A 14,993-nucleotide genomic window follows, 5' to 3' on the forward strand; every position below is an offset into this window, starting at 1 on the left:
ACATTCCAGAGATGCTGGTTATGATGCCCCCATGCCTCAGAGCGGGGTTATATGTTTTCTTTTAACCTTTCCCATTTTTCCTTATTTTTTTTAATTGATTGCGGTTTAATAAATTGTATTTGCTTTGAACTGAATGTAATCAGTGGGTCAGGGAAGCATCCAGTGCAGAGAGACCACCCCGCAGTGGAGACACCCTAGCCCAGGGGTGGGCAAACTTTTTGGCCTGAGGCCCACATCTGGGTATGGAAATTATATGGTGGGCCATGAATGCTCACGGTTCCCGGCCAATGGAAGCTGCGGGCCAGCGTGTGAAGCCCCCTGGCCGCCCCTACACATAGCAGCCAGAGGGGGGACATGCCGCTGCTTCTGGGAGCCACATGGAGCGGGGCCAACCCCTGACCCTGCTTCCTGGCTGGCGCGCTGGAGTGGGGCAAGCCCCGGACCCTGCTCCCCGGCGGGAGCTCGAGGGCCGGATTAAAGCATCTGAAGGCTGGATGCGGCCCCAGGCCGTAGTTTGCCCACCTCTGCCCTAAGTGACCATGCCAAGGCTGGGAGTCCAGCTCCCCAGGAATCCTGGGCCCAACCTTGTTGGGGTTACAAGGACTCTGCCACACAGGAGAGCCCTCGAGGTCAGGCAGGCCTCTGGGTAAAGGAAGTGGGAGTGAGGACTCAGATCCTTTCACTAGCCCACTTCACCAGGGTAGTGTATAAGCTAGGAAAGTTCCCCACAATAGCGGACTCATTACCCCACTTACATACAGAGGAAGAACTAGGAGAATGATGATATCACAAGTGTATAGAAGAACAACCTTATTAACAAAAAGGGAAGGAGTTTTTATTCAGACTATTTACAACTTTTATTTACACCTATTTAACCCAAACATTTGGGAATAAAGATTTTTTTTAAGGACTCAGTACTTCTTCCCCTTCGTCTAAGGGCAGGGAGCGTGCCCAATCCACATTTTTGTGATGCTCATTAAATCCTCCAGTAAAATTAGGGAAGTACAAAATAAGCAAGAGATTAAGATATATTTTAAAGAGTTTTCCTGACTCCTTTGTGCGCCAGAGTACCAAAAGAGGGAAATTTTATTCCTTTGCAGGTCACCTGTAAGTAGGGTGACCAGTCCCAATTTTATAGGGACAGTCCCGATTTTGGGGTCTTTTTCTTATATAGGCTCCTATTGCTCCCCCACCCCCGTCCCGATTTTTCACATTTGCTGTCTGGTCACCCTACCTGTAAGAAATTTCTTCTGAGACCAGATCTCTGACAACTGAGAAGGAGGGAAGCTAAATGTTACCCATCTCCCTTTGCCCTGCCTAAGGACATCACTGATTTTGAAAAGTGCTCACCTTCATCTAATCCACAGCCTAGAACCTCATGTACTCATTTACATGTTTGGGAACCTAAAGAGCCATCATCTTAAATGACAATTCTAACTGCATTGCCTTGCCCAGTTTATTAAAAAAAAAAAAAAAAAAAAAAAAAAAGGCTGCGAAGTTGTTTGATTGCTGCAAACAGATACGCAGGGAAATTCCAACAGGAGCCTGAAACAAGGTACTTTTCACTGGATCACCAGTGTTGGTATGCCTAAGGGAAATGTCTGGACTTTTGAAAGTTTGTGTCCTTTTTCCTTTTCTTCCCTCTTATCATCTTGAAAGAGGCTTTTGATTATGTCTGTCTGTTTTATACTGCCTTAGAAATTCTCTAGGGCATGTCCTCCATACAACTACAGAATGTTAATCTACAGTTCCTAGCTCAGATTAGCAGAACAGCACAGTGCTAACAGATAACATCAAAGAAAGCTCACAGCACATTTGTTTGTGCCAGCACTCCTCGTTTACTTTTTCCCTAGTTTCTCCTCTAAACAGTCCAAGCTTTCCCTGGTACAGCACTGCAGGATGCGCAGAATAAGATGCCACACACCAGGGGCCTGTTGATCAGCTATATTAAAAGGGAAAAGAAAAAAAAGAAAAAAGAAAAAAACACACGAGACACTCGTGTATTTTTACACTTGCAAGACTGAGCAATATCTTTCTATCATGCTCTCATTTGCAGAGGCTCTGTGAAATCCTTATAGCCTGGAAATTATTTCAGGTCATGCGTCAGACAACTATGGTGATTTTACCAAACACATTCAAAAACACATTGGGCTGGATATCAGCTGAAAACTACCCCAAATACAATTCCCCAAAAATGGATTCTCAGTTTTAAAAAGCAAGCTGCAGGTTTGCCGTTCATTTTCCTTCTATTTATGTTTTTATTCTGACAAGTAAGTGACTTTGAACTTCTCAGTATGAACTTGTTCCCAGAATAACAGGTTAATTGCAACATTCCCACACAGCCACTAGGAAGTGCCCTTGCTCTAATTTCCTTTCCCTTTAAAGACAGGCCCACCCCCACAATGGCTCGCAGTAGCTCTGTAGAGTGAGAAAGCGAAGATCATTAACTGTATGAGTGCAATGGAGCCATCAGTCAAATCCAGGGAGTGAACATTTAAAGTCTCTAGCTGGCTATTAGCACAGAAAAGGTTAGCAGCAGCTGCAACTCCCATTTAGCTTAGCCCAGTCAGCAGAGGTAAGAAGCATTTGTGATGCTGAACAAACTGTTAGAGGAATTTGAGAAAATGCATTTCCTACCCTGTCCCTCCAAGTATAAATTGGGGTTTCTAAGTCAAAAGGCTGCAGCCACCTTTCTAAAAACAGCAATGGTGTTTGTGAGGTTTATTCCAATACCCAAGAGAGCAAACAAAATGGTGAAGCGTACACTTGTATCTTCTCCTGCACAGAGTACAAGGCAAGACAATGAGGGCATTTTGCACATAAAGAGCCAGACTCCAAATAAATAACTTTACACTTAAAGAAAGCCTCCCAATGGAAGAACTTAAGGCTCACACATTAACCAAGCCCCTGGTATTGTTCCCTTTCTACAGATGGGGAAACAGAAGTGATTTCTCCAAGGTTGGAGAGCAAGTATCCGTGGTTTTGGTGAAAAGTGGGAACCAGCCAACAAGCTATTTCAGTAAATGCCGCGGAAGTGGAAGAAGCAGAGGTTTAAAAATAGGAATGGTTTATTATGATTTTACTTTATACTAACCAGGGTCTTCAAAGTGACACGTGAAAGCCATATAAAACTTACGGTCTTGAAAGTACAGGGCAGCCAGTGGTTGCTTTTTAATGACAAAGGGCAGAACAAAGCTGATCAGTGTCAGGTGTATTGCTAGGGAACTCAAGAGAACAGCGCCTAGCCCTCTATCGAAGAAAATACAAGACCAAGAAAATGCATTCTGGGCTGTATATTTATTTGTGATCAAGCAATAGTAGACATATTTCTATGTAAACACACAGCAACCCTGAGACCCTGGCCTATCCAGTGGAGTCTCAATATTGCAAAGCTTGGAGTCTGCCATTCTGGACTGTTAAAGGCTTGGGCAGTCTGGTAGGCAAGTGAGCAAGCACAGACACCTTATATAGGGGGTGCCATCGCAAGGCTTTGAGAGAAATACTGAATTATATTGGGAAACATTTAAAAAAATTGGAAAAACAATTAAACAACCCAGTGATCTGGGCCTTCATGGAAGCAGGAGAGTGTTTGCTCAGAGGGTAATTATGGTGGCCCTCCTGCTGCTGCTGTCTGCAAGGCATCCAGTGCACCCGCCAACTGGGGAAGAACAAAAAGCCCACAATTAGAGCTGACAGGCATGTCCTGGTAACAGCAGCCTCATTTACAGAGGAGGAGAGCAAACAGCAAGAGACAAATTGAATGGCCTAATCCTTCCCAGTATGGAGGGCCAACGCGGAAGGGCATCATTTGCTTTTTGAAATGAAACATGCCATGTCAACAACAAAAATAAAAGGGGGTGGGGGAAAAAAAAAAATCACACTGCCCTTTGCTCTGCCTTTAGCTGACAGCACAGCAATGAATGATGACATCTGAAATATTCTGTGTCGTCCTTCTGTTTAGAAACAGCCTCCAAGAGATTGGAGCAGAGAGACAGGCTCATGATGGGCGTATTTATAGTAAGTACTTCCTGGAAATGGGTTCATGCTCTCTGTTGCCACAACCCCCAGTGGCAAAACTAATGCAACCACAGCAACGTATCTTTGCCATGCTGCTAACATTCTTTTGCCACAAGGGGCATCACTCCCACAAGGAACACACCACACACTGGCAGCTTGTGTCCAGAGATGGAAAAACCTTATGAACATTCAATGCTATCATCAACTCTGAGCACCAAAGCAACATGCAGCAATGTCTGGCAGGCAGAAATACTGATTCTAATACAAGGGTAAGGCAAAGGGATGCTATCAGACTTTTTACACAAGTGCTGTTTTCTATCAAGAACAGTGCTTGTGTTCAGCACATCACCAGCTTTCAGAGACTCTGAGCACCACCCCCACTGACGTTAACAGCAGCTGTGAGGGTTCAACACCTCTACAAGGCAGACTGCCTATGTATTTCAAGTCCCAGACTACACACTCCCAGTTTTCATGCCCTTATTAGCTTACTTATACTTGCCTCAAACGTGACGAAGTCATCAAACTCATCAGGACAGACAGAAGGTTCCTCCTCATGGGTATACCCCATCTCATACAACTGGCTGTCAGAATCTGAAAGCACAGAAAAGAAAAAGTCAGCTGTTACTAGCGGGGAGGAAAGAGATCAGAAGTGGATTTGAACCCCAAAATGAAGAGCATGTCCCTGCGAGAGCCGGTAGTTGCGGGCCAGAGTTGAGAGAGGACTTACTTTTCAACAGAGGAGGATTTTTATGAGGCAGGATTTTTAATTATTATTAAAGATCCCAGTTTGAGAGCAGCCAAAGTCACAGGATTAATCCAGTTAAAAAAGTGCTTCCTAACATTAGGTCCTTGGTGTCCCTCCGCACCTTGAAGGTGATTGGGATCTGGGTTTCTGTCTCCCCACAACATACCATGGCACAATTGCTGCCATCTCTCCTTTTCTGTGTGTTCTTTCTTCACTCTTTATTCTTCTGTGGTATTGTTGGTCACTAGCTTTTTTCACTGTTCTCCCCAGCAATGCCACCTCTTCCCACTTCCCCATTCTCCTACTCAGCAGAAGGCTACATGCTGCTGGGGGCAGGGGAATCCATCAGTTCTACACAAGACTGAACTGACTGCCATTGGACTGGTGAAAAGAACAGGCTGCTACTGAGCCTGCAGCTCCATCAGGAGCCACCAAGACAGAAGGGCAGGGACAGAGGGTGGCTTTCAAGGGGCTTTACTTGAGCCACTTTACCCAAAACACAAGCACCTTGACATTAGAGTTGATCTGAGATCATAGAATTTTTCTCAGCCCCAGTGCTCCCTTCTGCACAAGTCCTCCCCACCCCTCTGAGCAATACCTAGGACTCCTCCCACAGGTTGAGAAACACTGGGTTAAAGTAAAAAGCAACAGAGGGTCCTGTGGCACCTTTAAAGACTAACAGAAGTATTGGGAGCATAAGATTTCGTGGGTAAGAACCTCAATTCTTCAGATGCAAGTAATGGAAATTTCCAGAGGCAGGTATAAATCAGTATGGAGATAATGAGGTTAGTTCAATCAGGGAAGGTGAGGGGTTAAAGTAAGATACCCAATCCCATGGGCTCAAATTAAATGGTGGGAGCAGGATCACATCTCTTGAATTTACACATATCAAAGCTGTTTAACTTGGATGACATTAACCAGGGCAAGGAATCACTATGGACAATAGTGTTTTAGAGAAGCTGTCCAATCATGTACAAAGCGACAAAGAGTCCTGTGGCACCTTATAGACTAACAGACGTATTGGAGCATAAGCTTTCGTGGGTGAATACCTACTTCATCAGATGCATGGAGTGGAAAATGTGTGTGTGTGTGTGTGTGTGTGCACAAGTTCAACATCTATCCAGAAAATGTTAATAAATAGCTTTTGCTATTAATAGATTTGACTAGTTATTAAGAGTAGGAGGCAGTATGGTCTATTATTATTATTTGTACAGAACACTGGACTGGAAGTCCAGTTCTGTCACTTACCTGCTGTGTAAGCATGATCAAATTACTCTTCCCCAGCCTCTTTTCCATTTCCCTTCCCATCCATTGACTTGGCTATTTAGAGTGAAAACTCTTCAGGACAGAGACTGTCCCAATCTCTATTGGGGCTTCTAGGCACTACTGTAACACAAATAATCACCACCTAAACAAGCTGCTTTCAGTCCATTCTAGGTCTGCAAATTGTTCTGCAATTTGAAAAGCCTGGGGAAAAGTGCTTTTACCTTAAGGGTGAAGAAAAAAAGTGTCCTTGCACAAGTGCCACCACCAAGCAATGTTTACCAGAATACTTCACTGCTATCATCAACAGGTCCTTTGAGAGCAGCAAAACCAAGGAGTGTGTCAGCAGTAACTGTGATGCACAGAAACTTGACTAGCAGCAGGAACTCAGTGGCCCAGGGGTGGGGAGACTGGGCTGAAACGTGCATACCTGGTTTAGCTAGCTTGCTATACTCATTACAAAGGAAGTGTACATTTACTTAATCCCCTCTTTCAAAGTGGGTTTTTTTAATTTTAAAAATAGGAGCAAACATCTCTTAAAAATAGGCCTGATTATTCCATGACTCCAGATCTCCTTCTAGGGTTACCATATTTCAGGTTCCCAAAAAGAGGACACTGCCAGAGGGGTGGGGGTGCAGGGAAGAGCTGGAGAGGTGTGTGTAGTGGGAGAGGTATGAGGGGGCGGAGGGGATACCTGCAACAGCAGTGCTCACTGGAGGTGGGGGGCAGTGTTGCTCCCTGTCATGGTGGCAGGGCAGCTGGCACAAGCCCAGGATGCAGTGACAGCCGTAAGTTAGCACCTCCCTGCAGGACCTCCTCCCCAGGGCTGGGGGCTGGGTGGGCAGGATCCAGCAGTTGTGGCTGCAGGAGGATGGACCAATCAGCTGCAGTGGTAGGGCGGGACTAATCAGGAAGTAGACCAATCAGGGCTCTTTCTGAGCTGCAAAGACTGTTCTATAAAAATCCCAGACATTGCCTGATATTTGAAAAATCCGCCTGGACAGAGGATTAAAAAGAGGCTCTGTCCAGGAAAACCCAGACATCTGGTAACCCTGCCTTCACACCTATCTCCTCCCATCCCCTTTTTACTCTCCCTAACTCACCCAAAGCTAAGAGTTGCAGTAACCTTCCCTAAAACCCATCAATGTTGCCCTTTCAGTAGGCCAGTAAAAATGGAACATTATAACACACACACCCTGAATCCAAACTCTAGGAGTTAACTACTGTATAACTAACCTCTGGCTTGATGGATACCCTCACCTTATGTCTATGGACTGTAAAGCTATGCAATTTAGAGGAAGCCTACAACACATGGCATTCTGACAAAGCAGTCCTCCCTTAACCTGGATGTGTGGCTTTCAGTGGCGACACCATAAATCACAGTGAGGAACAAGATTGAACATGTTCTTTAGCAAGTGGTGTCTGATTATGTGCTCTATCGTATGAGAATGGCAGGGTCATTCCTTCAACCGATGAAAAGGTGCTCCTGTGTGCAATTTACGTCTGTAACATCTCTTGGAGCTGCACAGGCCAAGTTCTCTTTTGCCAGCGGTTATAGTCTTTTGATTCTGCTTTGTAATCAAAGAGAGATTGTCACATACTCAGCCAGAGCTAGTCAGTATTCTAAGGCCTGGTCCCCACTAAGTCCCCACTTCGGACTAAGGTACGCAAATTCAGCTACGTTAATAACGTAGCTGAATTCGAAGTACCTTAGTCCGAACTTACTGCGGTCCAGACGCGGCAGGAAGGCTCCCCCGTCGATGCCGCGTACTCCTCTCGGCGAGCTGGAGTACCGGCGCCGACTGTGAGCACTTCCGGGATCGATCCGGGATCGATTTATCGCGTCTTAACCAGACACGATAAATCGATCCCAGAACATCGATTGCCTTCCGCCGGACCCTCCGGTAAGTGAAGACAAGGCCTAACAGTGAGACAACTAGCCAGCGTTCCTCCTCCTCCTATGCAAATAAAGTGGTCATGTAAAAAGGCACTTGAAGACTGTTTTCTTTACCCCATTTTTAGCCCCAACGTTATTTAAAAATTCAAAACCTTTTCCTATCAGAGATAGTTTCTCTCTCCGATTTTAGTTACTCGGCTCTATATGCAGCTTTGCTTTAAACGATGCTGGACAAAGCACTTGAGAATCTCCAGTAGCAAGGAACTATCCTGAACTGGCAGGGGTGGGCACATAACCCAACAGAGTTCTTCCATCTCAACTTTCCATCATTCTAGGATTTCAAATTTTGAAAAAGACAACGTGGGCTCCTGACTTCTACAGCTGCGAAAACCCAAGGAAAGTGTTCTCATTCCCAACCACAGGAGGCAGAGACAGGTTTCAGAGTAGCAGCCATGTTAGTCTGTATCCGCAAAAAGAACAGGCACCTTAGAGACTAACAAATTTATTAGAGCATGAGCTTTCGTGGGCTACAGCCCACTTATTCGGATGCATATAGAATGGAACATATATTGAGGAGATATATATATACACACACACACACACATACAGAGAGCATGAACAGGTGGGAGTTATCTTACCAACTCTGAGAGGCCAATTAAGTAAGAGGAAAAAAAACCTTTTGAAGTGATAATCAGGATAGCCCAGTACAGACAGTTTGATAAGAAATGTGAGAATCCTTACAAGGGGAGACAGATTCAATGTTTGGGAGACAGACCTGTCCTCGCTTACAGACAATCCCCCAACCTAAAGCAAATACTCACCAGCAACCACACATCACTGAACAAAAACACTGACCCAGGAACCTATCCTTGCAACAAAGCCCGATGCTAACTCTGTCCACATATCTATTCAAGTGACATTATCATAGGACCTAATCACATCAGCGGCTCATTCACCTACACATCTACCAATGTGATATATGCCATCACGTGCCAGCAATGCCCCTCTGCCATGTACATTGGCCAAACCGGATAGTCTCTACGCAAAAAAATTAATGGACACAAATCTGACATCAGGAATCATAATACTCAAAAACCAGTGGGAGAACACTTTAACCTGTCTGATCATTCAATGACAGACTTGTGGGTGGCTATTTTACAACAGAAAAGCTTCAAAAATAGACTCCAATGAGAGACTGCTGAGCTGGAATTGATATGCAAACTAGATACAATCAATTTAGGATTGAATAAGGACTGGGAATGGCTGAGCCATTACAAACATTGAATCTATCTCCCCTTGTAAGTATTCTCACATTTCTTATCAAACTGTCTGTACTGGGCTATCTTGATTATCACTTCAAAAGTTTTTTTTCCACTTACTTAATTGGCCTCTCAGAGTTGGTAAGACAACTCCCACCTGTTCATGCTCTCTGTATGTGTGTATATATAGCTCCTCAATATATGTTCCATTCTATATGCATCCGAAGAAGTGGGCTGTAGCCCATGAAAGCTTATGCTCCAACAAATGTTAGTCTCTAAGGCCTGGTCTACACTACGACTTTAATTCGGATTTATCAGCTTTAATTCGAATTTACCCTGTAACCGTCCTCACAACGACGCTATTTATTTCGATGTAAAGGGCCCTTTAAATCGATTTCTGTACTCCACCCCGACGAGCGGAGTAGCGCCAAAATCGATTTTAACATTTCGAATTAGGGATAGTGTGGCCGCAATTCGATGGTATTGGCCTCCGGGAGCTATCCCACAGTGCATCATTGTGACCGCTCTGGACAGCAATCTAAACTCGGATGCACTGGCCAGGTAGACAGGAAAAGCCCCGCGAACATTTGAATTTCATTTCCTGTTTGCCCAGCGTGGAGAGCACAGGTAACCACAGATAGCTCATCAGCACAGGTAACCATGCAGGCTGATAATCGAAAAACAGCACCAGCATGGACCGTGAGGGAGGTACTGGATCTGATCGCTGTATGGGGAGAGGATTCAGTGCTTGCAGAACTTCGTTCTAAAAGACGAAATGCAAAAACTTTTGAAAAAATCTCCAAGGGCATGATGGAGAGAGGCCACAATAGGGACTCTGAGCAGTGCCACGTGAAAGTCAAGGAGCTCAGACAAGCATATCAAAAAACAAAGGAGGCAAACGGTCGCTCCGGGTCAGAGCCGCGGACATGCCGCTTCTACGCCGAACTGCATGCAATTCTAGGGGGGGCTGCCACCACTACCCCACCTGTGATCGTGGATTCTGGGTCGGGGATAGTCTCATCAGCGACGCCTGAGGATTCTGCCGATGGGGGAGAGGAGGAGGAGGAGGAGGAGGAGGATGAGCTTGCAGAGAGCACACAGCACTCCGTTCTCCCCAACAGCCAGGATCTTTTTCTCACCCTGACTGAAGTACCCTCCCAAGCCTCCCAAGCCAGTACCCAAGACTCTGACCCCATGGAAGGGACCTCAGGTGAGTTTACCTTTTAAAATATAAAACTTGTTTTAAAAGCAAACGGTTTTTAATGATTACTTTGCCCTCAGGACTTGGGATGCATTCGCGGTCAGTTCAGCTACTGGAAAAGTCTGTTAACGTGTCTGGGGATGGAGCGGAAATCCTCCAGGGACATCTCCATGAAGCTCTCCTGGAGGTACTCCGAAAGCCTTGCCAGAAGGTTTCTGGGCAGTGCATCCTTATTCCCTCCTCCATGGTAGGACACTTGACCACGCCATGCTTGCAGCAAGTAATCTGGTATCATTGCCTGACAAAGCCTGGCAGCGTATGGTCCCGGTGTTTGCTGGCATTCAAGCAACATCCGTTCTTTATCTTGTTGTGTAATCCTCAGGAGAGTGATATCACTCCTGGTAACCTGGTTGAAATACGGGAACTTAATTAAGGGGACAGAGGTGGCCGTTCCTACTGGGCTGTTTGCCTGTGGCGGAAAATAAATCCTTCCCTGCAGTTAGCCAAGCGCAGATGGGAAATTGGCCCTGAGTTTTTTGCGTTTGGCTAGCAGGGAACTTCCCCGTTACCAGCCACGCGGTGGGGGGAGGGGTACCGTGATCATCCCAGAGAATTCATGGCGGGAGGGGGGCGGCGGCGGGGGGTGTGTGTGGTTAGTTTGGTGCCTGCAGGGATCTTCCCTGATACCAGCCACGCGGTGGGGGGGAGGGGTACAGCGATCATCCCAGAGAATTCATGGCGAGAGGGGGGGGGGGGTTAGTTTGTTTTCTGCTGCTGCTGAATGTTAACAGAAAAACCGCAGCACTCTACCGGCTATGCTTGGTATGTGGGAAAGGAGGGCGCAGAAGCTGTAAAACAATGGCTTACCATGGCCGCATGCAAGCCGAATTCTGTTGCCCAGACCTGTGATCTCTAGCAGCAAAGCCACAGGCACTCAGCATTAAGAGGCAAAATGCAACCTTGCACAGAAATCACATGTGCTATGTAATGTGAATAGTGTTGGTCACCGTGAAAGAGTATAAGCATTGTTCTGCAAAATGTAGCTTTTTAAACAATTCTCTCTTTTTCCCCCCTCCCTACAGCAGCTGCAAATTCCTCAAGCATCCCTCCTCCATCCCGAAGGTTATCACAGATAAGGCGTCGTAAGAAGAGAACGCGAGACGAGATGTTTTCTGAAATTATGGAATCCAGCCGCAGTAACAGAGCTCATCTGAATGAGTGGAAGGAAACAGTTTCAAAGTATAGGAAAGAAGCCAGTGAACGTGAGGACAGGAGGGACCAACGTGAGGACAGGAGGGACGCTCAAGATGAGAGGTGGCGGCAGGAAGACCAGAGGAGGCAGGATGCAACGCTGGGGCTGCTGCGTGAGCAAACAGACATGCTCCGGCGTCTGGTGGAGCTTCAGGAACGGCTGCTGGAAAACAGACTGCCGCTTCAGCCCCTGTTCCACCCTCCCCCCTCCCCATGTTCCGTATCCTCCTCACCCAGACGTGTAAGAACACGGGGGGGGAGGCTCCGTACACCTTCCCATTCCACCCCAGTAGACAGCCCAAGCAAAAGGCTGTCATTTTTTTAACCTTTTCTTTGTGGCTTTTTCCTTCCCAGCAATCCTCCTCCCAAATACCACCCGGGTTCCCTCCCTCTTTTTCTAATCTATTAATAAAGAATAAATGATTTTTAAATGATAGTGACTTATTTGGTTTGAAAGAAAGCTGGGGGAAGGGGGAGGGTGGGTTCCTTACAGAAAATGAGTCAATAAAGGGGGCGGGTTTTCATGAAGGAGAAACAAACAGATATTTCACACTGTAGCCTGGCCAGTCATGAAACTGGTTTTTAAAGCTTCTCTGATGCACAGCGCTTCCTGGTGTGCTCTAATCGCCCTGGTGTCTGGCTGCGCGTAATCAGCAGCCAGGCGATTTGCCTCAGCCTCCCACCCTGCCATAAAGGTCTCCCCCTTACTTTCACAGAGATTGTGGAGCACACAGCAAGCAGAAATAACAATGGGGAGATTTCTTTGGCTGAGGTCAGAGCGAGTCAATAATGATCGCCAGCGACCTTTTAAACGGCCAAATGCGCATTCTACCACCATTCTGCACTTGCTTAGCCTGTAGTTAAACAGCTCCTGACTCCTGTCCAGGCTGCCTGTGTACAGCTTCATGAGCCATGGCATTAAGGGGTAGGCGGGGTCCCCAAGAATAACTATTGGCATTTCAACATCCCCAATGTTTATTTTCTGGTCCGGAAAGTAAGTCCCTTGCTGCAGCCCTTTAAACAGAGTAGTGTTCCTGAAAACGCGAGCGTCATGAACCCTTCCCGCCCAGCCCGCGTTGATGTTAATGAAACGTCCCTTGTGATCCACAAGTGCTTGCAGCACCATTGAAAAGTACCCCTTGCGGTTTATGTACTCGGTGGCTTGGTGCTCTGGTGCCAAGATAGGGATATGGGTTCCGTCTATCGCCCCACCACAGTTAGGGAATCCCATTGCAGCAAAACCATCCACTATAGCCTGCACATTTCCCAGAGTCACTAACTTTCGTAGCAGCACCTGAGTGATTGCTTTGGCTACTTGCATCACAGCAGCCCCCACAGTAGATTTGCCCACTCCAAATTGATTCCCGACTGACCGGTAGCTGTCTGGCGTTGCAAGCTTCCACAGGGCTATCGCCACGCGCTTCTCAACTGTGAGGGCTGCTCTCATCTTGGTATTCTGGCGTTTCAGGGCAGGGGACAGCAAGTCACAAAGTTCCATGAAAGTGCCCTTACGCATGCGAAAGTTCCGCAGCCACTGGGAATCGTCCCACACCTGCAACACTATGCGGTCCCACCAGTCTGTGCTTGTTTCCCTTGCCCAGAATCGGCGTTCCATGGATAGAATCTGCCCCATTAACAACATGATCTCCAAAGCACCGGGGCCCGTGGTTTCACAGAATTCTGTATCCGTGTCCATGTCCTCATCATGCTTGTCGCTGCGCTGCCGCCGCCGCTGCCTCCTCGCCTCGTTTTTCTGGTCCTGGCTGAGCATAAACTCCACGAGAACGCGCGAGGTGTTTACAATGTTCATGACTGCTGTCTTGAGCTCAGCGAGCTCCATGCTTGCCGTGGTATGGAGTCTGCAGTGTTCACCCACCCAGGAAAAAAGGCGCGAAAATGGTTGTCTGCCGTCCGTTGCTTTCATGCAGGGAGGGAGGAGGGAGGGAGGAGGTGAGGCTGTACCCAGAACCACCTGCGACAATGTTTTTTGTCCCATCAGGCACTGGGATCTTAACCCACAATCCCAATGGGCGCGGGAGACTGCGGGAACTATGGGATAGCTATGGGATAGCTACCCACAGTGCAACGGTGCAGAAATCGACGCTAAGCCCGGTACTTGGACGCACACCACCGAATTAATGTGCTTAGTGTGGCCGCATACATTTCGACTTTATACAACCTGTTTTTCAAATCCGAATTATATAAATTCGGATTAATCCCGTAGTGTAGACATACCCTAAGGTGCCACAAGTACTCCTGTTCTTTTTGAGGCAGAGACAGAGACAGTGACCTGAGAGAGTCTCAAAGATGAGCGGGGAGAAGGCTGATCTTTGTGGAGGAGTGAGCGAGCAGCCCTTCTAAAATATACTATTAATATTGACATCTCTAGGTGGATGAGGAGAGATCTCATCAGATGCGGACCTTATAATTCATGCCTCTGGATTATTGCAACATGTTCTAACTCAGGCTAGATTTGAAGAGTATTTGGAAGCTGCAGCTAGAGCATTTAGTGGTGGTCTGCACAGACTGCACATTGCACCCGTGCTCCACAGACTGTGCTGACTTCCAGTTAGTTTCCAGGTGCAATTCACGGTGAAAGTTTCAATTTCTAAAAGCCCTTTATGACTTCAGAGCCTCATCTCTACGTGGGTATCAAGAGAGTTAACAATATACGGAGTGCTGAGCTTACAGCGACCAGATCTGTGCCAAGTGGCTAGGAACTGGGTGGCTGCCAGCACTTTTACCACTGTATCATCTAGAATTGCTCTAAGCTGGGTCAGGCAACATGGTGGCTGAAATACTGAAGTCTGGTCTACAATACTGCTCTGACTGCTGCTATCAGCAGAGGGGGAAAAAATTACAAGTCTAGAGTAAACAGAGCCTCAGCTCTTGATTCAAATGTACTCCTCTCCCCAGTCTAAGTACCTAGTGGCCCTCCATGCATGCTTCAAGACAAAACTACTTATTCAGGTCCTTTCTGAGGGGGTACGCTGAAATAGGAGGATTTTAGGTCGGGGTAGGGGGCGGGCTGGATTAAGAGAGTCTGATTTTATATATGCACATCTCGAGTTGTTGATGGGAACCGTGCACAATTAAAATAAACAAAATCTCTGTTACACTCACCCTCTGTCATCATTCCAGTTAGCTCTAATGCTGTCTGATCCTACCCTTTGTACTTGCTCAGTTACATGAAGGGACAGTGTCCAACACACTAGATCTTATTTAATTTTGTGGAGAATATGGATGCAAGTTGCCCCATCTGTTTGTGACTTGGTTATGCTGGAGAGGTCTCTCCGAATAGTCAGATATTCTATTCTTACTGTGATTTGTGCTTTGAAAATGTAGCACCACTAAAAAGAG

At 46.6% G+C, this 14,993-nt stretch overlaps 2 protein-coding genes across 4 annotated transcripts in view; one reads left to right on the forward strand and one right to left on the reverse strand.

The window, feature by feature from the left end:
- The window catches only part of RAB11FIP3 (RAB11 family interacting protein 3), a 184,976-nt gene that overhangs the window by 74,463 nt on the left and 95,520 nt on the right, over window positions 1-14,993 (reverse strand). For all 3 annotated transcript variants that reach the window (XM_005295566.5, XM_005295565.5, XM_042854133.2), the window contains exon 3: window positions 4,517-4,608. In XM_005295566.5, coding sequence (XP_005295623.2) covers window positions 4,517-4,608 — 92 coding nt within the window. The remainder of the gene's footprint in view (window positions 1-4,516; window positions 4,609-14,993) is intronic.
- Window positions 9,842-11,958, forward strand: LOC135974017 (uncharacterized). The gene is made up of 2 exons (XM_065559799.1): window positions 9,842-10,391; window positions 11,465-11,958. Exons 1-2 carry the CDS (start codon window positions 9,842-9,844, stop codon window positions 11,956-11,958), a joined length of 1,044 nt encoding a protein of 347 aa, XP_065415871.1.

The sequence above is a fragment of the Chrysemys picta genome, chromosome 10, assembly GCF_011386835.1.
Source record: "Chrysemys picta bellii isolate R12L10 chromosome 10, ASM1138683v2, whole genome shotgun sequence".
NCBI lineage: Eukaryota > Metazoa > Chordata > Testudines > Emydidae > Chrysemys > Chrysemys picta.